At 37.5% G+C, this 24,159-nt stretch overlaps 1 protein-coding gene across 1 annotated transcript in view; it reads left to right on the top strand.

The window, feature by feature from the left end:
* The window catches only part of LOC124775029, a 120,349-nt gene that overhangs the window by 60,476 nt on the left and 35,714 nt on the right, over positions 1-24,159 (top strand). The window contains exons 6-9 of the mRNA XM_047249797.1: positions 3,165-3,380; positions 18,830-18,966; positions 20,569-20,751; positions 22,802-22,915. Of these exons, the coding sequence (XP_047105753.1) occupies positions 3,165-3,380; positions 18,830-18,966; positions 20,569-20,751; positions 22,802-22,915 (650 nt within the window). The remainder of the gene's footprint in view (positions 1-3,164; positions 3,381-18,829; positions 18,967-20,568; positions 20,752-22,801; positions 22,916-24,159) is intronic.

Genomic DNA, 24,159 nt, shown 5'->3' with positions numbered 1-24,159 from the left:
GGTGAAATTTCGAGGCATCTGCAGCCATCACTAGGTATTTGCCCAATTGGAAGTGTGGCGAGACAAGATACCGATAGGAAAGCCTGCTTCAGGGTCTTGAATGCCCTTTCAAATGCCTCCAACCATACAAAAGGGACGCCATTCTTCTGCAGGTTGTTGAGAAGGTGCACAGCCAATGCCATGCCTGGGATACATTTTCTGTAACACGTTACGTTTCCCAAGTAGAACAGGAGCTTCTTTAAATTTATGTGGCGATGAAGCTCGATGACTTGTTTGACCTGCTTCTATGTGGGCTTAACACCTTTGCGAGAGGTGATTTTTTCTAGGTATTCCACCGACGGTTGAAAAAGAGAGGTTGTTTGAGGTTTCATTTGAGATCTGTGAACTGGAGTGTGTGGCACACCTGCTGGAAGTTCCTTAAATGTTCCTCCTTGTGGCATCCATCACTGCATTGCTGTCTAGGTAATTTAAGCAGCCTGGAATGTCCTACAGCAGTTACTCGAGGAACCTTTGAAAATTTCTGGGCACTGACCACAGCAAAAGCTAAGCATTTGAAATGATATAATCCATGTGGCTTGTTGATTGCCATGACTTTGATTCTTCATCCAGGGTAATTTTAAGCAAGCTTCACAGGGATGACATTTGAAAAATACTGGCAAGTGCAGAGGAAAGCTCATCTGGTTTTGAAATGCAATACATATTGATCTGTGACTGGATGTGACTCTAACCTCAACATTACCACACAGGCACAGTTTTTTCACAATAACCAATGGCATAGCACACTTTCTTGCTGACACCTGTGCAATGATTTCAAGGCTGTCAATCTATGTAGCTCATTCTTGACTGCATTCTGCAGAGTAAGGGGCACGCATCATGCATGGAAGAAGCAAAGGCATGCCAGTTTCTGTAATGTAATGTGCACTGTGAAGTTCTTCGCTTTTGCCAGACCCTCAGAGAAAATGTCAGGGTACTCCTTACTGTGGGTTTACTGCAAGAGTATCTGTTCCAGTTCCAGGTGGACCAAGTTATTGATGACAAATCCAAAAGCTGAAAAAGCATCAAGGCCAGATACTTACTTTGTATCCTTGCTATGAATCACGAGGAAGGTGAGATGTCATGAGACATTTTTGTGTGTCACCACAATTGTGAGTTGCCCTTAGAGTGGACTGTGTTGTTTGTTATATGCCACTAAGTGGTGAGCTGTGGCTTTAAGGGGCACTGCTCCCAGTTGGTGATTCATTTGGGTGTTTACCGGGGATGCAGAGACACCAGCTGTTACTGAATTTATTTATTGCGCAAAGTGAGTGTGATCAACAGTTTCTTAGGTGACATCACTATGGTGTGAGACTGGCAGAATCACATTAATGTCCATTAATTCCTGTGTTTTTTGTCCAGAATTGGCAGACAGACACAGATTGTACTACCTTCTGGCATGCCTCACACTGTGCCCACCTACCAGGGCAGACATCTCTGACATGATGGAAATGAGCCCCAGTCAATGGGCCAAGTCTTCTTTCCTTGTTTACAAGTCAGAGTCAGAGTGCAGAAGTGTTTGCACTCTGTTGTTGCTGCATTTGCTGTGTCGGCAAAGTCGGATACCTCTTCGGGTGTGACGCAGAAGCTACCACCTCACCTCATATTTCTAATCAATGGCCTGCAACCAGGGAAACTCCAAAGGAGGATCCTAGGATCCTCAAAATGTAGAGCTTTCTGATGCAACTCCGTATTCAGAGCTGCCTGAATGATTATTTCCCTAATCATCTCCTTGGCATACGATTCCTTATGTACTGGAATCACAAAACAACATTTCCAACTGAGTCTCTGCAGTTCGGCTACCCATGTACCCATGCATGGTACGACTGATGAGGTTGTTTACAGCACTTGTAAAATTCCATATGGGATGCAATGACATGGCAGTGTCAGCGAAAGTAGGTGGTTAACAGAGCACGCATTTTGTAAAAAGTCAGATGTGCTGGTTCCATGAAAGGGGACAATTTACAAAAAAGCAGTATGTACTGGACAAGATCAACAAAAGGAAAAGTGGTTTTATAGTGGCTGGATCCATTACCTGGAATGTGGTGAAGCGCTGGGGGCAGAGGTGCTTCTGACATGTTTACCTCTCCTCCGCCATCTCGTCATAAAGAGATAATTGTGGTGGATTTGTAACCAACAGCAGGAGAGCAATGCGGAAAATAAGATTTCCTGATGTTTCTGTCCCTATAACTGCTGTTACAGGAATTGCTGTAGCATGACTTCCATTGACACACCCGCTGAGGTAGCCTGTTGACAGAGTCCACAGTTATATAACAAACTTGAAAAATGCTCTAAATTGTCGCCATTTAATTATCTCACCGGACAATACATCACAACGGATACAACGTATTGTGTAGTCATGTGGTAAGAAAGGTACAGTGCAGTTATTAGTTGTGTAGTAAATAGAAAGATGTGTGAGATCAGACTCGGGGCAATCGCTGGGCAGCAATAACATACATAGATGGCATGTCGCATGTGGTGCTGGGAGGCACCTGCTTAGATGTTATGCATGACCGCTAGCTGCATCGTCTCCCCCTCGTGGGCATGCTTCATGATAGCGGATGTGGTGTGACTGTTGCATCTTATGTAACAATCTTGTGATGACGGCCGACATTGGAGTCTTTGGCTGGTGCCCAATGTCTAGGTGGTATCCCAGTGGGTTACCACAGTATCTAAATGGAGTGGACACCTTTGCGGTCTTTCAGTATCATGCCATTTAGAAAACTGGGGTAGTTGGATGGCTGCTATAATATAAGTTCAAATATTGGTAGTTGTAAGCAGTGTGTTATCATTAAATATCAACACATCAAAAGAAACATGTAGGGTGTCCTGGTGCCATATTGATTGAAGTCTACAATACATGTAATCCACCATGTTAAGTAGTATTATGGTTGCTTCCATAGCGTGTTATGATTTGACAAAGAAACTTCACCTAAAGATGTGAGTGATCTATAGGTCTTCAGTCTGCAGAGCATTAGACTTTCACTCGGTCTGCTACTCAAAGGGCAATTTTACATTGAGGTTGTAAATTCCAGAAGTTAACGCTTTCAAAGTATTTGTCTCTTATTAATTAAAAAACGGATTTGAGTTTATTTCACATGACTGATAGCAAGTAATTTTCTTGGTTTCAGAGTAATATTGAACAATTCCTTATGAAATTCGTTGATAACCCAGATAAACAAACTGTGCAGTTGGTGGCTAGATGTGTTGCTGTTTTGCCACTTGTTGGAGGTGGTGGTGTTCTGAACGTCAATCACAAGAAATCTTGGGAAGTTTTACAGAAGAAATTGGTTCTATCCCTTCAGGAGACTTTGGATGAACTGTTTGAAGGAGTGCCTGAGGTCCAGGTAAGCCCATATAAAAAGAAATTTTATTACTCAGAATCGCTAGATAAAGTGGTGGTTGTTACCATTGGAGATATCAGTGCAACTCAACAGCACATGAAATGGGAGAGAGCTCATAGTTTGACAGCCAAGTAATGGCAATGGAATAATGTTCTGGGGTAACTTAACTTTAAAAGAGAAAGTTTCACTGCTCAAAAACATGCTGTAAAGATGATATGTGGTGCTCACCCACAATTTTGTCTTGCAGACAGCTTTTTAAGGAGTTACACAATTTGACTACTGCCTCATAGTATATCTGTTTGCTCATGAAGTTTGTTGTAAATAATCCACTGCAGTTCAAAGGGAGAAATGATGTACTTAATGTCAGTATTAGAAGTAAAAACACCATACTTTACTCACCATAAGGTTGTCTTCAGCACAGAAAAGGGTGCACAATGCTGCAATGAAAATTTTTGATCACTTACCAATGATATACATATAAAAATGTGCGATAAACAGCAAATTTAAATTTGAAAACGAACTGAAAAAATTTTATCCCTGACAACTTGTTCTGTTTTCGAGAAGAATAAGAAGTTCTAATTTTGTAATGTCTAAAAGATCATGGGTGATAATTATTAACACACAACAATACTAAATAATAATAATAATAATAATAATAATAATAATAATAATAATAATAATTGTATCCGATCAGCATGTAGCCATATTTACATATGAATGTGTAATGTGAACATAACATGAGTTGTCCCATATCATTATGATTAATTGTACAAATGATCCATGAAAAGTGAAACTACGTAACAAGCAAACATTCTCTTGAATATCAAGTTAGAATTTTTTCAAAGTAGCTAGTAAATGTTAAATTTGTTGAAAAAGCTCATTATTGATGCTGCTGGACACCAGAACAGCTGCAAGTGCAGGATTATGTCAGTTGTATTTGTCAGTGAAGTGCACACTTAACGTTTTTGTGTATTCACAATATCTTAACTGGTATGGAATTTGTTTGTGGCTGATTTTTTTCCATTTTTTAAATAACATCTATTAGACAATGGTTTATATTTCAGATACTAGACTGCATAATATTGTTGTAACCTAATAAGTATGAAGGATAGACTAAATAGGAGATAAGACATATGGCATTAGGCAGTGGGACCTTAAAAAACTAAGAAGTGATCAGGTACATTAAAAATTATGACCTAGTGACCAGTGCACTATGCCAAGGTTATTTCTGTAGAAGGGAAATAGAATGCTTTAAAGACTGAAACAAAGCAAAGCACACAGAAGTACCCATTTTCACAAAAAGCATCATCTGCCAAATTGATCTGCATGACTTACCACCTTAATTGGGACATGTGAATGACCAAAGTAACAACACAGTGGTGTCACCATAATATCAGATGTGGAAAGCATAATGCTGAAGATCAACAGGGTGTATTGCTGTCTCTCTTTACAATAAAAGCAGCACTATAACAAAGTATTACATCATACAGATCCCAAATGATGACCTGAGTCACATTTCAAAATATTCCCAATAATAATAGTATGTACGGTTCATTCAGCAGCTGATCTACTGTATGACAGTAATGCAAATGTCATGGCAAAGATTATCATAGTTCATCCTAACTCAGTCAGTGCGATAACTGGGGTCTTGGTCTGATATGGTTTTCACATTATCTATAATTACTGTCATGTAAGAAGGCAGCCCAGTTGTGAGCCATTCTGCACATTTCCCTCCATTAACGGCTAGCAGCCAATAAGATTCTCTCTCTCTCTCTCTCTCTCTCTCTCTCTCTCTCTCTCTCTCTCTTTCTCCAAGTGGCCAGCCACAAGTTGCAACTAGACTGTGAGAATCTCTCATCCACATGCCGTGCTGTTTCTATACTTTGTGACAATTCTGTTTCATTCATAGAGCGACCAAATTATTCATTCACACTTCAGTGTTATTTTCTTGTAGCAGTATAGCTTTGAATGTGCATCTGTAAATGTGTTAGTGTGATTTCCAGTAAATATATCAGGTGACAGAAATAAACTTGAAGTGCTTTACAAGCAGGCAAGTAGGTTTATGTACCACATTTCTAACTTTTTCAAACATGAATCTGAAAGTGGGACTTTGACATTTAGAAGACAGCAAACTGCAGAAGTATGTGTCACCAGGAGAACTTTACAGAGAATAGTAAACAAAAATGTCAGAGCTGTAGAAGACTCAAGAAAATTTGGTCTCATGTCGCCTGGAATGCTTGAAATCACAAGATACCAGTAACACAAATGGATGGTTTTTACAGTGATATTTACAAAGTTCAGTTTTTGAAATGTGTATAAGTAGTGAATACCCATCATCGCAAAATCTTCTTACAATTATGCATAAGAAAATTGGTTTCAAAGGTAGTGATTCAACAATGCAAAGAATTGTGAAAGCCATTGGTTTAAAATGTATTGAGAAGAGAGTTTTTGATTCAAAATATATGACACTGACATGGGTGCAGCACAAACAACATCCCTTAGAAAGATGCACGATACAAGAGGAGGAGGTAGTTCAGCAGTGCATTACCTTATTGAAACATGGGTGAATTGGAATCATTTGATGAGTAACTGCTGGAAAATGAGTGAGGGTACTCACTGTTTTAAAGTTCCCAGAGCAAAGATTCTCAGGTAATTATTCGCATGATGGCTCTTCTTCTGGCTTTGTTCCTGAGAGTAAACTTGTATTTCAGTGTAAGATAAACATCTGTGACTACCGTTTGGAAATCTACGCTGTCAGTTTCAAGAAATGATTCACTGAACAATTCTTGCCATACTTTGCTGCAAAGCCGGTTATTGTAATTACCTTGCCAGTTATCATTCAGCTGCTACAGAGAAAAAACTTCAAGTGTAGACACCAAGAAAGCAGATTTTGTGCTCTGGCATAATATTTTGTGCAGTACAAGCTAGACTTGTGCCGAAATCCTGCAACTTATCAGTTTATACAAGTCACGCGACAGAATGCAGCCCTTTTAATTTATACAAGTCACGTGACAGAATGTGAATTTCTTGCATGTGAATGTGCTCACACAGTTTTGCATTTACTCATGTATCTTTACCAGTATAATCCAGCAGAATTAGCTTGGGCACAAGTTAAAGGCTATGTGGGGCAAAAAATGGAACATTCAAGATATGAGACACTGAATCACTAGTGCACTAAGCAATAGACAACGTCCCACCTTCAGCGTGAGCACACCGTGTGCATCATGCTGAAAAGCTCCAGAAAGAAGTCTTTGACAGAGAGGTGAAGATGGGTGTAAAAATTGAACCTATCATCCTAAATTTACAACTAGATGGTTTGCACATGGACTCAGATAGCAGTGGCAATGGTATTATGATGTAGACATGGAACAAAGTAATGTAATAATATTTCCTGATTCTAAAGGCTCATGGTTTAAAAAATGTGTTTGTCAACATATCAATTCTGTACATAGTGTATGAGAACTTCCCAGTCAGGAATTTCTATAATATGAAGCATGCAGACTATAATGTTCAACATATTGCCCAAGGACAAGTTAAGCTTTTCCCAGTTTCTTGTATGCTCTGATTACTTGCGAGATTGCGGCTGGGTAGATTTGTCAAAAACTCTAGTATTTCGACAGGTAAACCTCTGCTATTTTCAGGACATGAACTGGAAAATGCTTTAAAATGACAGGGAGTAACTGTCATGATATCCACAGTTTTCAACATTATTGGTCAGCTTTCCCTTGAGTAATTCATAGAAGCTGGTAAATTTGTTGCTTTTTCAGTGGACCATAAATGCGATGTCAATAAATTTTGAAAACTGATATAAAGATCTGAAACTGATTGTTTGAGCCTCTTTCCTCCAAAATATTAGCATCTGGTGCCCTTGGTTGCGTGGTGATGGTGACTTGCTCAATTTGGGTGAATGTTTTTAAGGTGTGCACTTTTATTCTTGCCTATTTTCACTTACTTTGTATTGCTGTACTGTTTAATTTTACTGATACCTTCCACAGCCAATAGTGGTCTCTTAAGAATTAATAACCATAATAAAATGTTTACTGTGTAGTAGATAAAAAAGGGATGACTTATTTCTGGATCAAGTAAAGTAATCATCCATTCAGAGATTATTTTTAATACCGCAGTGCCTTCCTCAGACATTTGAACTGGCTTGCCTAGCCAGTTAAAGGAGACCTATACTTACGTGAGGATTTCGAGCCATAGTGCAACTGTGTATTCGTCACAGGAACAAACATTGCCAGGGCTTAAAGAAGTGATAAGTGACCATAAAAATCGTAGGATTGACTGGGGATCTAACCGATGAGCTTTGGATTTTTAGTCTGGAATTTCACCACTGAGACCAGTTTTTTACTGGCATAGTTGATTTCTCAAATTTCACATAGCTAATCCCAGGCATGTGCAGATCTGTGTGCCAACTGTTATTTGTACTTTGAATTTCTGTACCTGAACATTGGCTTTGGCACTTTAGTACTGAATTATTGCATTTTTTGCTGCCAAGACCATCCGAAGCTGAACAGGGATTCCCTATAGAGTAGAATGCCTCATGACAACCAGTTGTTACAAGTTTTTTGTGCAAAAAAATCTATTTTTTAGATTCTGTTTGCACCGTTATCATAGCTCAAAAGAGTGATTATTTTGACTTCTTTTTTTTCTACATATATTTGGCTCTGTAGTTACAATACAAAAGGTTCTTATAGGTTCTTAGGTGTGGTTTCACATGTGTGTACTTTCATCATAAAACATCAATAGTAAAAGCAAGCTAACTTGTGTTAAGAAACAGTTGTTGTTTTGGAACAGATTTTCCCTTTGGCTTTCACTCACATTTGTATTTTGTGCGAAATTTCAATGAAATGCATTTCTTGCAAATGTAAACACAAAATACTGAATGTTCCCATTTTAGAGAGTATATATACATTTTTATAATATGCAGCTAAGTGGAATTGTGATATTTTTTATGTTTATTTTTAATTATTTAAATGCTACTGACCACAACAAGCTTGACTTTAACCCTTTGAGCACTGCAGACGTGAAATCCCACCACACACTACCTTTCCGCAGGGGTTGCGGACACCGTTAGACGCTGCAGTGGTATTTCCCATGGTTGCTGCAGGCAGCATTCACCATCACGGCCTGGCCGGTACCTGAGTCCTAATGACAGCTTTTACCGTCAGCTGGTTTCGCTACCTGTGGTCCTGCAGACATGTGTAGCTGCTCAGCCATACTTTCGTCAGATTTCACAGTTGCTGTTCGACATTCTTGCTAGCTGGTACATTTGATAATCTGCATTTTGCTTCTGTGGTGGTGGTTAGTTTTCAGCAGTATTTCTGTCAGATTTCACAGTTGCTGTTCAACATTCATGCTAGCCGATTTGTGTTGTTTAGCTTCCTGCCTGCATTTCTGCTTTAGAGTGTATCACTTTTGAGTTTCACAAACAAGTGGCACGTCGGCATGGTTACACTGCTGAAGAGATACTGCAGATACTCACAAGAAGTGACAGTGAGTGTGAGTGTGGCAGCTCCAATGACTGTAGTGGTGATGATTCTTCAGAAGAATCTCATAATAATACACGTCCATGTACTTCACCTATTAGAGCTCACCAGGATAATTCTTCTTCAGATTCTGAAAGTGAAGACAATGCGATCCATAAAAGACCATGCCTCAGTGACAAATTTGATTTGCAAAAGTGTGATTTCAGTCCAGCACTATGAGCATTTGATGATTCATCTTCAGGACATAATTGGCAACTAGCGCGTGATTCAAGAGTTCTATCCTTTTTCATGCTGTTTCAGTCAGAAAATCGATTTTATAGCATGTGAAATGATACGGTTCTACACTTTCGCCATGGCAAATATGTTGGAATCAGTTCATTCTCGACTGTCCACCTCGAAAGACACTGGTTTTGAGTAACTATTGCTTCATTGATATTTGGCTTATTATGGCCCATGTTAATAAAGTTGAGAAAATAATTGATACAGCTCGTATGGCGTTGCACAGTGTGTTTAATCCATACAAAAAGCTCTTTGTCATTGAAAGCCTGTTATTGTTCAAAGGTTGCTTATCTATTAATTAAGTCATTCCTTCAAAACGAAGTAGATTTGGAATCAAGACATTTGTGTTGTGCAATTGTATAGTTGGATACGTTTTGGATTTCGTTGTATACACAGGTACAACAACAGAAATTTAAGCCCAAAATTCGGCGCACTCCGGTAACATAGTGGCTGTATGTTGACAATAGGAATACAAGTCCAGAATTGTTCCTCTGGCTTCACAGCCATAGAAGACCAGCATGCTGTACTGTACGTAGCAACAGGCACAATTTATGGAGTCTACAGAAGAAACCGAAACAAGAAGAAGGTGAATTTACCGCTCTGACATACTATTAAGCTCAGTTGAATCTGTGCATACATCTGTTATATGGTACAAAAAGTTTTTTTTTCGTGTTCTGGACCTTCACACTTTTCACAGATCGGTGATAGGGAGAAAAATACCGTTCGCAGATTTTTATTTATGTCTGGTACAAGAACTTGAGGAAAAGTTTGCTACAGAACGGAGGACAGATAGGAAACAAAAATGCTCTGATGACGAGAATCATCTGCACTTTACTGGAAGGCACTTTCCAAATGTCTTTCCCAGTGACCGGTCCAAAAAATGTGGATTAGTCTGCTTGAAACAGAATGTGCAACAAGAAACAAAATATGAAAGCAAAACATGTAATGTACCCTTGTGTATTGTATCACATTTTGAAACATACCACTCAAAGAAGAACTTCTAGCCAAGTTGTTACACCAGTAAGATGAAAATAAGCACTTCCTTATGAAATTTAAAAACACAAAAAGATAAAAGAAACAAAAAGTAAGTACAAAAATAAAAAAAAATTAGCTTCGCCATTGCCGATCCAAAGGCTGGATAAGAAAGAAGGGTGGGAAATATAACAGTGCAAAAATATAAATAGGTAAATAAAAACCCAGCATTATCTGAGCTCCAAGAGCCATTCCAGATGAATTAATATGCTGACAACTGCTATATGCTCGAATATGTGAAACATCCAGTCTATGCTGACAAATACAGGCTGGAAGCTTCAAGTCCAAGGTCATAATGAAGAAAACAAAAAAATAATTATTCATATCAATTGTTTCAGTTGTGAATAACAAAAATCGTAAAAATTCCATGGAAAAAAGGTCCTTCATATTTTCAGAATTTTCAAATTCTCTAAACAACTTTTCCAAACTTTTCTTTTATACAAACAATTATGAACGCAACAAAAAAGAATCATCCAAACTGGTTTAACCATTTTATGTTTTAGTGAGACTAATGCAAAGTGATTCATTTTTTATAAAGAGGTGTTACGTACAAATACATATCTGAAGGTTAACTTTATTAGGCGATGGTCAGTTGCACACTCTCGCCCATTTCTAAGGTACAAAAGTTGATTAGGAATTAAAGGTAATGTTTAGTTAGGTACTGTGGAAACTTTAGTATTCTATTATTGAATTCTTAAACAAAAGTTATACATAAGAAACATTAACTTTTTGACTTTGATGTTTCCCTGGGGATAATTTATTGGGTTAATGAGCTCAAAGTATAGTGGTTAGCTTCGAAAGTGTGTCTCGTCATCCAGATGATTCCCTCCAAATTTGAGGGCAAGTTATTGCGCTAGTACAGACAAACATCAACATTTGATCGTTACAGATTCTCCAGCATTTACATTGTAAGTTATGTACCAAGAGCTGATAATTAATTATCAGTGTGCCAAAGAAAACTTGGATGTATACACAGACCTTGTGATGATTTGCAAGAACTGGTTGCAAATGAAAGAAAGCCGTTGATTAAGATTTATATGTTAGCAACATAAACAGTACCAGTGTACATTATGTCTGTCGAGCAATTCATCTTCAGATTCAAAGCTATGCATAAGTATCCAGATATACTGTATTTATTTGTAACATTGGTGATCACAATGAGACTGCCAGACAGTCGCGACCGCCCTGGCTCCAGAAATACTCAGCACAGGCCGAGGTCAGCTGAGCTGAGAGCTCAGGCGCAAACAGCAGTCTGCAGAGATGGCTATTAGTGCAGGTAAACGGATTAGGCGATCTCAAGAGCGTGCTTAACACAGCCAGCCAGACACACAGCTGCAGCAGCCAAAGGGTTAATGGTTGCATGTAAGCCCTAGATACCCACTCCCCCTCCCAAATCCCTTCCCTTGTTGCTAGTGTACCAGGTTCTCTGAATTTTATGTGAGGGTTCTGTAGTCCTTCTGATCTTGAATCTCCATGCCTCTCCTTCCCCGGTCCTTCCACTTTGCCTCTTTTACACTTTCTAACTGAGCCATTTACATAGGTTTCGTCTCTGCAGACTGACACTTTTCAAACAATTTCCTGGATTTTTTTTAAAAAAACCATGAAGATAATATAGGATAGTAAACTATTTACTTTAAAGTTTGAAACGTCCTCTTTCTACTGTCGTTACACAATTTTTTTATAAATGTAAATGAAATTTTTTCTCCAGTTTCGAAAATTGAATGAAACAAAAAAAACTAATTTCTAAAACTAACTGTTTTGAATCTTTTCAAGAAATAAGTGTGTACAAAAGAACATTTTAGTGAAAGAAACATATGCATACAAGAAAAGTTTGATAGAGAAATGCAGTTCTTTTTTTAATAAACATAATTTACTCACGTATGGTACTCTTTAAAACAGTCTGGTATGCAGAGACCCGGATCACATTGCTCACACCACCATTGTGTTTATTTTCTTACTATTTTCCCAGTTTCTTTTTTCTCATTATCTACACAAACCTTAAAGCACCTTGTTTAGATGCTGTAGCTGTGATATTTTCTGGGAAGTGTTGGCCAAACACTCTGTCTGCGTTTGGTGATGGTTCATCTTTTGAATCCTTAAGCCCTTTCACACCACCATGACTAGCTAGCTGTTTAACTAAGGTGTTGATGAAGTACGCCAGGGATGTTGTCCTTTTTTGTTGTTTGTTTGTGCACAGCCTAACTATTCAATACTGCTAAAAGAAACAAGTAAAAGAAAACCTCCTTCCACCATTTGAGTTTCGTCCTACAGAAAGGATAAATAGTAGTAAAATGAGTATCTCAAAGCCAAGCCAAGCATTTCCCATGAAGCTCTACAACAAATTCAAGAATACAACTGCGCAAAACTATCCTCAACATCAGGTTTAACAAAATCTGTCTAAGTGATAACATAAACCTTGGTTTGGTAAAATTCAGTATAAACGCAAGTCACCTGCAGCACAAGTAGCCAAAAGGAAAGCAGAAGTTATTTGCTTAGAAGAAGAAATTTGTTTTCTGTATGTGAAAAAATAGCAGCTTAATCTTCAGTTGTACAAAACACACCTTGAATTAGCTAATCTCTTAAAAACACCAGCCATTTTGATGGCATAACTCAAGAAATCAGGTCTTACACAGAAGTACTAATGAACAAAAAGAAAGAAACACAAAACAAAAAACTGAATCACCTTATGAGGTCTTCCACAACAATAGATAAAGAAGACAGATTAGGAGCTGAACACAAGTTCCATGACAGACTCGTCAATTTAACTGACATAGAATTAACAAAACAATAAAGAGAATTACTTGAAAAGGGGCTAAAACACAACATAAACACAAATCTGTCACACAAAATCATAGAAAACCTGATCGCAGAGACAGAATACATAATAAAGCAAGAAGAAAAGTTGAACAATCCAAGTTTCAATGCCAACTTGACAAGAGAACTTGTAGCAGAAGAGATAAAACACATAATCAAGGAGAACAAGACCCACATCATTTCAAAAACAAAAGCAGAAAAGGAAAATATCTCCATAAAACTAAACAAAAAACTCCAAGAACACAAATCAATCATCACCAGAGCAGACAAAGGGAATACACTTGTGCTTATGAATGAGGCAGAATACATAAAGAAAACAGAAGAATTTATAGAACAGAAAAACATTATCAAATTAATCAATGATCCTACCAGGAGGTACCAAAGAAACACACAAGAACTCTTAAAAACTCTCAGTCACTGTCACAGAAACTTGAGCCAAATACATAACACAAAACAATCCCAGAGTACCCAGACTCAATAGTTTACCAAAGATACATAAAAATAACTGTCCAGTCAGGCCCGTAATCAGTTTCGAGAATGCACCATCTTACCAGCAAGCTAAACACCTACATACATTACTACATAAATTATACACTTTCACAAACAACAGAAACCTAAAAAATACCAGTGAAATGATAGAAAAGATATAAACATACTATCAACAGCAACCCTGGTATCTTTTGACATCACATCCATGCACACAGATGTGCCAGTAAAAGAAATAATCAGCATTGTTAAAAAACAGCTGCAGTATCGAGGAGACATAACAAGTGCACACATAGGTGAAATAGAAGCCACCCTAAAGATTATAACAGAACAGAACAGTTCACTTTCAAGGAGGAGTTATATCTACAAAAACATTGCCTATCAGTGGGCTCACCCATCAGTGGTGTACTTTCAAACACATTTCTAAACCACGTTGAAAACAAAATATTCATTGAAATTATACATCAGAAACAGTACAAGATTATATACTAGCACCGATATGTGGCTGGCATCATTTGCTTGATTGATGAAACAGACACCCGATTAAAACAATTACATAGTGACATAAATACAGTTCACCCAAAATGAAATTCACCATTGAGACAGAAGAGGAAATGAAACTTAATTTCTTAGACATCGCCATACACAGAATCAACAACAAACATAAATTTGGAATTTTCAGGAAACCTTCAGCCACAACTCCAACCACCCCCAAGCACACAAACTCTCAAGTTTCAGACACATGCGTACAGGCTCAACAGAACTCCACTGGACAAACTCAGCTACACGCAGGAACTAAACACAATACACCAAATAGCCAAAGAGAATGGGTACAACACACAAATGGTAAACACACTGAACAACAAAATTAAAAACAAAAATAAAAGAGAAAAAACCATGAATAAATCACCAGCCATGACAGAGGACCAAGAACACAAACTCCAGACAAACACAGGGTACCAGGAACAGCCTATAAAGTCTGCAGCATGGTACATACTGACATACACTAACAAAAACGTCCACAGAATGACAAACGCACTGAAGAAACAAAGGTTACAAATATCATTCCACACAAATAACACAGTACAGAAAAATCTAAGCACTAAGAACATCAGCAGACAAATTATCCAAAGCCGGAATATATCAGTTAACCTGTAGTCCATGCCAGTCAGTCTACGTAGGCCAAACATGCAGAAATTTCAAAACGAGGTACTCTGAACACCTCAGAGGCCTAAGAAGTGATAGTAGACACTCCACTTTTGCAGATCATCTAATAAAAGGAAACCATCACCCAAATAACATGGAAACTGATCTTAAGATCCTTAAAGAAAGCAATAGTCTCTATCAAAAACTCACAATAGAGGAGAACTACCACAAACAAAAAGCAATAATAGCAATAATACAAGGAAAGAGAGTCTGTAATGAAAATACAACACATTGCAACAAAACACTGCTTGGAACACTCAGTGAACTATACAAAGGCACCTACTCACATAATACATAACACTCAAACAGCCTAAAAAAATAAATAAATAAACATATTTTCTCAGTTCCCTCCTGACCCCACTTTCCAGTGCTCTCTCTCTCTCTCTCTCTCTCTCTCTCTCTCTCTCTCTCTCTCTCTCTCTCTCTCTCTCTCTCTCAATCACTCCCCCCCCCCCCCTCTCTCTCTCTCTGTCTCTCTCTCTGTCTCTCTCTCTCTTATTCCATACACACACACACACACACTCACTACATACTACATACATTCAGCCCTCTCCCAGCAGCCACATGACACCAGTTCTGATGAAACATTCAAAATTAGTGCCACAACATCACAAGGCCAATGATGAGCAAGTGAGTAGTGGAAGTAATGAAGTAACATAACACTTCTCACTGAGAATGTAGTCAGAATTGTCTGCTCAGATCACATTTAGCCACATTTTGTGTATGTACATGTGAAGTGAACTTGTGAGCGAAAATTGTGTGAAAAACTGTATGGAAACAGTGCACTGAATAGCTATTGATCGAGACACCAACCAGACCCACAACAGGACAAAGAAATGTAAGTACAGAAATGCACATAACCTCTACCCATGAAACCGTTCTTGATAAATACACATAAATTTTCTTCATGGCTAGTTTGCAGATCACATGCTGTCAAAAAATGACGAAAAAGAGCACAAAAACTGGTGTATAATAATGCTGTTGATATGTAATTTTAAGGTGAGGTCTAAACAAAAGAAAGCAAATTGCACATATTGCAATTCTTAGGCCTACAACAGTGAAATTATTATAAATTTTATATTGTACTTTACAGAAATAAAAATTTGACACACAGAAGATGACATGTGGGTGCCAAGACATGTCTGGGTAAATTCAAAAACAAACTAATTGTGTTTGCATATACTCGATTTCAAAACAACCCAATTTTGAAAGGATAATAACTTGATAGCTGGACAGCCCTGACTACTCCAGTTTTACTCTCCTTATTGTGTATTACAACATCTGGTTTATGTTTGTGTACTTGTCCTTTGTTTGTGGTACTAGTTACAGTTGAATGTGTTCGATGTCTGGTTGAAAGACGGTACATGCTCATGGTCGACTTCCATTCTACTGCAGCTAAACCTTCCTTCCTTGAAAACATCTTTTCCACCTTCCTAAGCTTCACAGTTTTCATTTCATTAGGTAGACCTTTCCTGTTTTTCATTGCAGTGCCTACACTCAAGGTTTTATCCTGGTGCAGATAGTCCAACACAAATGGTCCTATGTAGAACCTGTCCATGTAAAAACAGTGGGCTATGCCAGAATAATCTTTACACAGCCTCCCACTTATGAGGTGTCCATTAATCATGTGAGGCTAACTGGCATTTTTTCGACCCCCTCTCCCCCCTCTTGGTGAGATGTCGTGAGATTTGGCTCGACCCCCTCACCCCAGTCTCATGTGAGATTTTTCATAATGCATATTTTTAGTATAAATACATGAATCTGTGCTAAATTATTTTGGATTTATTGAAAAAAATGTAATTTGCGTAATTATTTTTATTTAAGACTAGTTAAGACTAGTATTTAAGACAGAACATAGTCTAGAATAACAGTGAGAAACCGAACAATAAAATACTTAAATAAAAGGAACTACTAAAATTCATAAAGGGATATGCATTCTAATTCAGTTCGCAGTGATTCACGTGTGGTCTCAAGTATGATTACTGGAACCAACGTATCCATGTAATTTTCAACAAAATCAGCTGTTCATTCAACCTTGCTTTGATTTAGCAACTCTAAACTGTTGTCACTTGCACACAGAAGCTCAGTACCTCAACATGGTGGAACCCATGCAAAAGATGCTTGCGTATTCCCCCTCTGTATTGTGATCTCGAAATAGCTGGTGCATAAAACAGGAAGAAAGGTGTTTAGTCTGCCTTATTAATGAATGCCAGAGTAGTCGGGCCTTTCTTTCTGCCATTTCTCTGAGGAGCTGTTAGATCTCGAGCTGAACGTGCAACACCAAATCTTCCTTTTTTGACGGGGGAATTACGTTATATTTGCCAAGAGACAAGGGCCCCCCTCCAAAGAGATTTGGCTTGTGCCCTCCAAGTCCCTGTGATTAATGGATGCATCAGTCTTTGCTTTATCCTTGTAGATTTCACAACTGAAAGCATAACTTGTTGTTGAATCTCCGATAAATGAAGTTTGATTCCCATCCCCCCCCCCCCCCCCCCCAAACAAACTCTAAATCATTCTGCCTCTAAGATCAGTTGTAAAATTCATGTGTGGTCTGGAGTTATTTGTACAATGTGTGACAAAAGAACTGAAGAAAGGTCTAATTTTGTGCTGTGGATCATGTCCTGGCTGACCCAGCTGTATGAATTTCGTGTTGTCATTCAAGTACAACATAAACAATACATTAGCCTGCTTCCCCAAGAAGTAGTTAGAAATCCATCCTTTGACCAATAGTCACTTTTTTTGGCAACTTCACTACACGCATATCCAAAAAAATTGAGAAAAAGAAGTGTATTTCGTATATCTTTACCATCGACCATAGATGTCACATAGAATTTCTCTTCATAGACTACTTCTTATTCATTTCATGAATTTGTAGTTCTGCATGCCTGTTTGTTTCAACTTTTATTGTTTTATCATCTCATTATTGAAAAATACTGAGAAACATTCAAATTCAGTATAGTTCTCATCCTGTTGCCAAGTTATACCACTAGCACTGTTGAAAACGTAAATCAGGCTGGTTGCCAACTCTGGACCAGTTGCTCACATCAGTAATCATGTTTTGTGATATATGAGGACAGGCAGCTGTACTAGGACCCTCATCTTCATGTGTCCATGAATAAGTAAATACACATGTAAACAGCAAAAATAATGGTAAAAAAAGTTTGAGGCAATATTTGCTTTTATAAAAAAAAATGCATATTATTTCGTTACGATGTTTTTTAATAATATAAATCTGTATTAGCTACCTGACTGTTGAAACTTTCACAAAATATATCTGAAGGTTCTTAATCAAAACCCACATCAGAGTTTTCCTTCTCCGATCTGGAAGAGCCATCAAAAACATCCTTGATCTAACACAACATGGGCACGAAGTGAACAAATCCCAAATCAGAGATTAGGCAACCACGATTACACAGCTTGTGGGTTGCCTACACTCAAGCTGCAGACTCATAGTGTCCCCTGCTGGAAAGTACATAAACTACATGTGCTGCCAGTTTGAAGGAAGAAACACACAGCATATATTTTGCTGCAGGAAACAAAGCTGTGTATGGCATGGGCACTTTCAAAAGCACTGTGTTTGTGAGAACGTATTGTGCATGAGCTTAATGTGGAAGGTGTTAATCCACACTTACTCTTTCCTCTCCCTGGCCCCCTTCTCCCTCCCCACTTCATTGTATACTACACACAGTTCCCTCTGGCTACACCAGGATGAGCTCATTGATACCACATTGCTGTCCCTTGCTTCCTCTTTCTCCCAGTTAAAACATCCTCCCTCCTCCTCCACCACTTTCTTTCTTCACTTATACACTCCATCAGACACAATCCCTCACCCTATTTGGACTGCAGCCCCAGGACTGAGCAGTTAACTGGTATATTGTAGCCCTGTGTGTGTGTGTGTGTGTGTGTGTGTGTGTGTGTGTGTGTGTGCCTGAAGGATCTCCTGGCCAAAAATGCCATACCATCATTTCATTTAATTTTAAAACGGTAGTTTCACTTAATAACTTTCTGTGCTTTGCTATTATTTTATTTTTTTGGTGATATGGTATTTATAAAGTGTGATTTATGTTTATTGTATATGCTGTATGAAATAAAGAAAACAATAGATATCAATGTAAATACTTACTGACAATCTGAAATTTCTTTCAGTTATTTCAGAGCAGTGAGAGAACTGGCACAGAGAAGTTGCACATACCTGTATTTGAAGAAAGTGATCCTTTTCTCAGAATACAAAGATTGGCAATGAGATTCATTAATCTCTCATGTTTCCTTCAGGAATTGTTAGTGTAAGTGTGTAGTTACAGTATTGTTTTATACAAAGAATTGTGAGTGGTGGTGTTTTTTTTTTTTGGAAACTTTCCTTCCACCAGCTAGAGTTTGTTGACATTTGTGTGATAGTACTAAAACCTTTCATGTTCAGTTGCTTGTTAAAAGTGGCGTTTTGTAAATGCTTGGTTTAACTCATTTTGAAAAGTGAATTTTGATAAACAGTGGTGAATAGGCCATTTGATATATACACACAAAACAGGCTCTTCAAATTACAGCCATTATTCTTAAGAGGTGGTCGAAAGGCAGTAGGGTCCAGTATGAGAAGTAATCATAGTCAGTACTAGGAAGAGCCATAAAGATATATACAGGAGTTTTATGGTTTATGGGGAGGAAGCTGTGATTCAGTTTCTCATGATTTTGGAATCCTTGACGATGAGCTCAGTTCTTCTTTAACAGTGAGTTTGATTGTGATATTTCTGAAGATCCTATCAGATATCAAATTTTATGCAAAGGAAAGACTTTTTAAAATGGACTTCATAAGAAATACTGGTGGTCTCAAAGCAGAGATAACTGCCATATGACTTTGTGGTTTGTAGACTACTGATGTAATGAGAGGAGCGTTCATGTTGAGTTGGAAGAAAGAAAACTCAGCAGAATGGATGGAAGAGCTGAGTAAATGGGAATTGGTGAGATATTTCAAAAAAACAATGGAACAGTTGTGAGCAAGAGTGAGTGGTTGTGGAATGGAGAATTTTGAGGTTAAGAGAAACTAACTATAGTATGAAATTACAATGAATTACGAACATCACCTGTGTATGGGAAGTTGATAGAAATCAATGAGGAGAATTTAAAATTTGTGCCTGACCTGGATTCGAACCCAGGATCTCCTGCTTACTAGGCAGGCACTCTAACCCCTATGCCACCAAGAACACATGAATTAACATGGCTGTATGGACTTATCCCAGCATGCCCCCCAGCAGATCCACATTCTCAACTTAGACCACACACTACGAGAGTAGTACTCCCTGTCCAATAACCTCAATGCTTGTGGCAAGGCCTGTTCCCACGAGTTCGAATGTGTGCATTCACGCAGGAATGATCCTTGGCTTGTGATCACTGTAATTATATGTGTACGGTGTCTGTTCTTTCGAATTACAAGTATCAGCTACATATAGGATGTTAATAGAAATCAACCGGGAGAGTTGAAAATCTGTGTATTTCCACTTAAAAGTTTGAGGGAACTGGGAAAAAAATACAGTTACAAAAATAAACTATGTAGATAACTGATACCATACTATATGCTGTTATGTAATTAGTGAGCTGTGTGATGTACTGGAAAAGAAGTTAGAAAAAGAAAGAACACACAGTTTATAGTTTAGTAATTGTTGCAGTACGTGTGTAGGTAAAAATGGAGTTTTGTTAAAAGTAAGTGGCACAGATAAAAAAAAAGGAAATCAGATTGATAATGCTAGAAGGAATACAATTGTTTGCTATCCTCTACACATTTTTATGAAGATTATACATTCACTAAAACAACCTATTTTTAAGAGTAACAAATAAGACTTTAGTGATACAGTCTGTGGGTTACTGATTACTGCATTGTATTTTTGTTATTTCAGACGTGAGCTTCCTGTTGCTAAAAGAGTGATGCCACAACTATTCGTAAACCTTTTTGTGAGGGGTTTTGGTGTTAACAGCAACACTATATCAAAACATGTTACTGCAGATAAGCTAATTGTGGGATGTCTGATACCTCAGATGCATATTGCTATGTTTAAATTACTGGGAGCTTTAATAATGTGGTAAGCTATGCATTAATGATAAAAAATTACTTTCTTGTCAATTTTAATAGTGATACTTAATATTGTCATGTGTGAAGTTTCTTACTGGACTACTCAAAATGTGATAAATCATTTTGAGGAAGTGCTGTTGTTATACAGAAAACAATCAAACTACATTCACTCCTTCAGATTTGGAAATACTTATTACAATATTGTAACTAACATTTACCATACATTTGTCATAAAATGAAGAAGAAAGTAGTGAAGTCATATCATTGTTAATTTTGAATAACTGTGGGAGTTTTTAAGCAAATAACAACATTTGACAGATAAATTCTTATCAACAGTGTCTCACTTTCCCTCCTGATAAAATACTTGGGCAATTCCACTTTTGCGTTAAATGGTGCGGAAGATAATTGTTAAGTTACAGATGTAGCACATACCCGACAAGTACTGCAGCTTGCCAAGAATGTGAACCTACTTGAAGAAATAGAAGTGCATTCCCTCAAGTGCACGTGGCCAAATGACATCCTAAATGATCAAACAAAACTAGCCGGCAAAATATTTTAAAGAAATTTATGTAAACACTTATACAATCTGCACATCAAGTAAAGTCCTTTGGTGGAGGGGATGGGGATCAATAGTAAAAAGACATAAATTTTTGTTCTTTCTATGACAGTTCAATAACTGCATATCATATAAGTCATTTATTTCTTGCTTTATTCATTCTGAAATGTTAGTCCAGTGTGCTGATGTATTAACAGTGTGTAAACGTGTGATATCAGTACTTGAAAGGGGAGGGGAGTGACATTATGCAACTCATTACAGTAGTAGTTTTAAAAGGTGCAAGAAGACTCTAATTTGAGCTTAGCTTTAACTTCTTATCTAAACATATGCATTAGGGAGTCACGTGGTGAATGCCACAATGCATCAGTGTATTTTTGAACATAAAAATGTCCGTGCTATCAATACAAAAGGAGAAAAATGAGTCACGAATTACAGAACAAAAGTAAGTGCACTTAACTATTAATTAAACATAGACAACTTGGAAAATGTGGTATTAAAGGAATTATAATCTTGCTCAAGGCAGCAGCGACATTCAAATTGCAGTTAGGAAAAATGTTATGCAGATGAAGACCTGAATATGTTACGCAAATAGAAGATAGGGTATAAGCCCAAAATGCATCTTTGCATAAAATTAAGCTGCACAAAGAAGTGGCTGATTGCCATATTTCTTTAGGTAATTTTGAGTTTTCTTTGCAGAATGTTGCTTCTATGTTGTTCCTGTCAGGGATGAGTCATTGGAAATAATTATGTAAATAAAAATAAAGTTTTAATCTTAAACTGGACTATAAGAGTATTAAATAATTGCTTATAACCCATACAGAAGCGTAACACTAAACAGATAGTTCTGAAAATTTGTGATTTTTTAAATAGTTATGAAAATATTTGTAAGATTTAAAACAAAAAAATGTGGGGGGCCACGCAATAGATAATAGTTAGGTGAACTACTCATCCATCAGCTGTGTATTCCGTGTGGCCTTTGGTTTTTGTTATAAATCTTATAAGAATTTTCATAGCTATTAAAAATCCATGATTATATATTTAAGGGCTATCTATATGGTTTTAAGCATCTCTATGGGGCTATTTAAAATGTGGTATATTAAAAATTTATTTTTATTCAGATAATTATTTTCTTCTTTTTAGCTATGCTTGTGTGAAATTTCTCAATGGATTTTAAAAATATTTACGAGAGTGTAAGAGAGACGTATTAAATTTCAGCTTTATTTCAATGTCATTTCACCTGACAATACCTGAATTAGACAGTGTTATACCTGCCTACTAATAATCTATGAGACTGTTTCTTATTTTCCTAAAAAATAAAATAAAGAAGCAAACAAAATTAATGTTATGATTTTTATTTCAATACTAGCTTTATACCCTCAGCTTCATCGTCATACGTGTTTGTCACTTGTCTACTCCTCTCCCCCCTCTCTCTGTCCACCTTTTCCTTCCTTCTTTATCCATAAAAAAAGATACTCTGGACTATTTAATGTATATTTGATTTCAGCTGTGGCCAGAACTTGTTGGAGTATGGTTCTCTCATCTGTAAATTTGTGTTGCAAACACTGAAATGGACATCGTATGACAAACACTGGCCACATGGAACTGAGAGGCCTTATGGGTGAGTATAATAGACATTAATCGTTTAAATATGCCTTAGAAAAATTTCCACATAAATACAAGTGCTACAGAATAGTTAAAATTCTCTGTTTTTCTTCTTCCCTGACCATAGTGACAGGGTGTGGTTGTCACAGGTGGTGTAATGCACATGGTGGCAGAAACATTTGGCGAGCATAGTAACTTAATGGCCTTTGCTGCTGACTTCATGTTGTGCGGGAGTAAAGAAGGTGAAGTTCAGCAGCAGTTTTGCAGGGGTGGAAGTGATTTGATTGTATGTGTTATTAAATTTAATGTAAGTAAAATAAAGTTAATGATCATGACCAGAAACCAAGGAAGATTATGACAGGACTTAAGGTGGCAGTGGAACAACTGCGAAAAGCTAACAGCTTCAAATACTTTGCTACGGTAGTGAAAACAAATGGAAGAAATAATGAAACAGTGGAAAATGCAGGATGATGTGTAACTATATTATGAAAAGGAAAGTTGCCACTCACCATGTAGCGGAGCTGCTGAGTTGCAAATAAGAACAACAAAAAGACTGTCACAAAGGAAGCTTTTGACTGGTAAGGCCTTCGTCAAAAATAGGCAGCACACACACACACACACACACACACACACACACACACACACACATGACAGCTTTATTTGTGACACTCTTTTTTGTTGTGCCTATCTGTGACAGCATCTCTGCTGTATGGTGTGAAGAAATAATGAGGAAGTCGATGAGGGAGGCATACAAACAATCAAATTTCTGAGAAGTGTCAGGGGAAAGGTGTGGAATAAAGTTATCTCATGCAAGAGAAAGGGAATAAAATATTGATTTTATGGTGTACTTGTTTTCGCCAATGCTTCTGAAACCTGGGCAATTAAGAATAGGGATTTCAGCAAGATTACAGGCATGAAACTTGGCAGAAACAGAGTGGTAGTGGCAAGAATAACAAAGGGAGAAATCCGATAGATGGTAAAGGAAGTATCCTTACAGGAGTGGAAATAATCATCCTTTCTTGAAAAGGTGTTAGTAGAACTGTGATGGGAAGACTGAGGAAAATGGAGAGGCTTATGTGTAAAATGGTCCCAACCAGTGCATAAACTGTTCCTGATGATGGTGACCTTAATAACCCAGACATAAATCTTTCCAGATGTTACCCGAAACAAACCATTTGATGGAATCATTTCCAGCAACAATTTTATTTATTTATTTAATGCTCTTAATGTTGGTACACAATAATTTATTTTCAGGCTTCC

Source organism: Schistocerca piceifrons, chromosome 2 (genome assembly GCF_021461385.2).
Source record: "Schistocerca piceifrons isolate TAMUIC-IGC-003096 chromosome 2, iqSchPice1.1, whole genome shotgun sequence".
In the NCBI taxonomy this organism is placed as follows: Eukaryota; Metazoa; Arthropoda; class Insecta; order Orthoptera; family Acrididae; genus Schistocerca; species Schistocerca piceifrons.
Note: the sequence above shows the minus strand (reverse complement) of the source record. Positions and strands in the feature narration are given on the sequence as shown.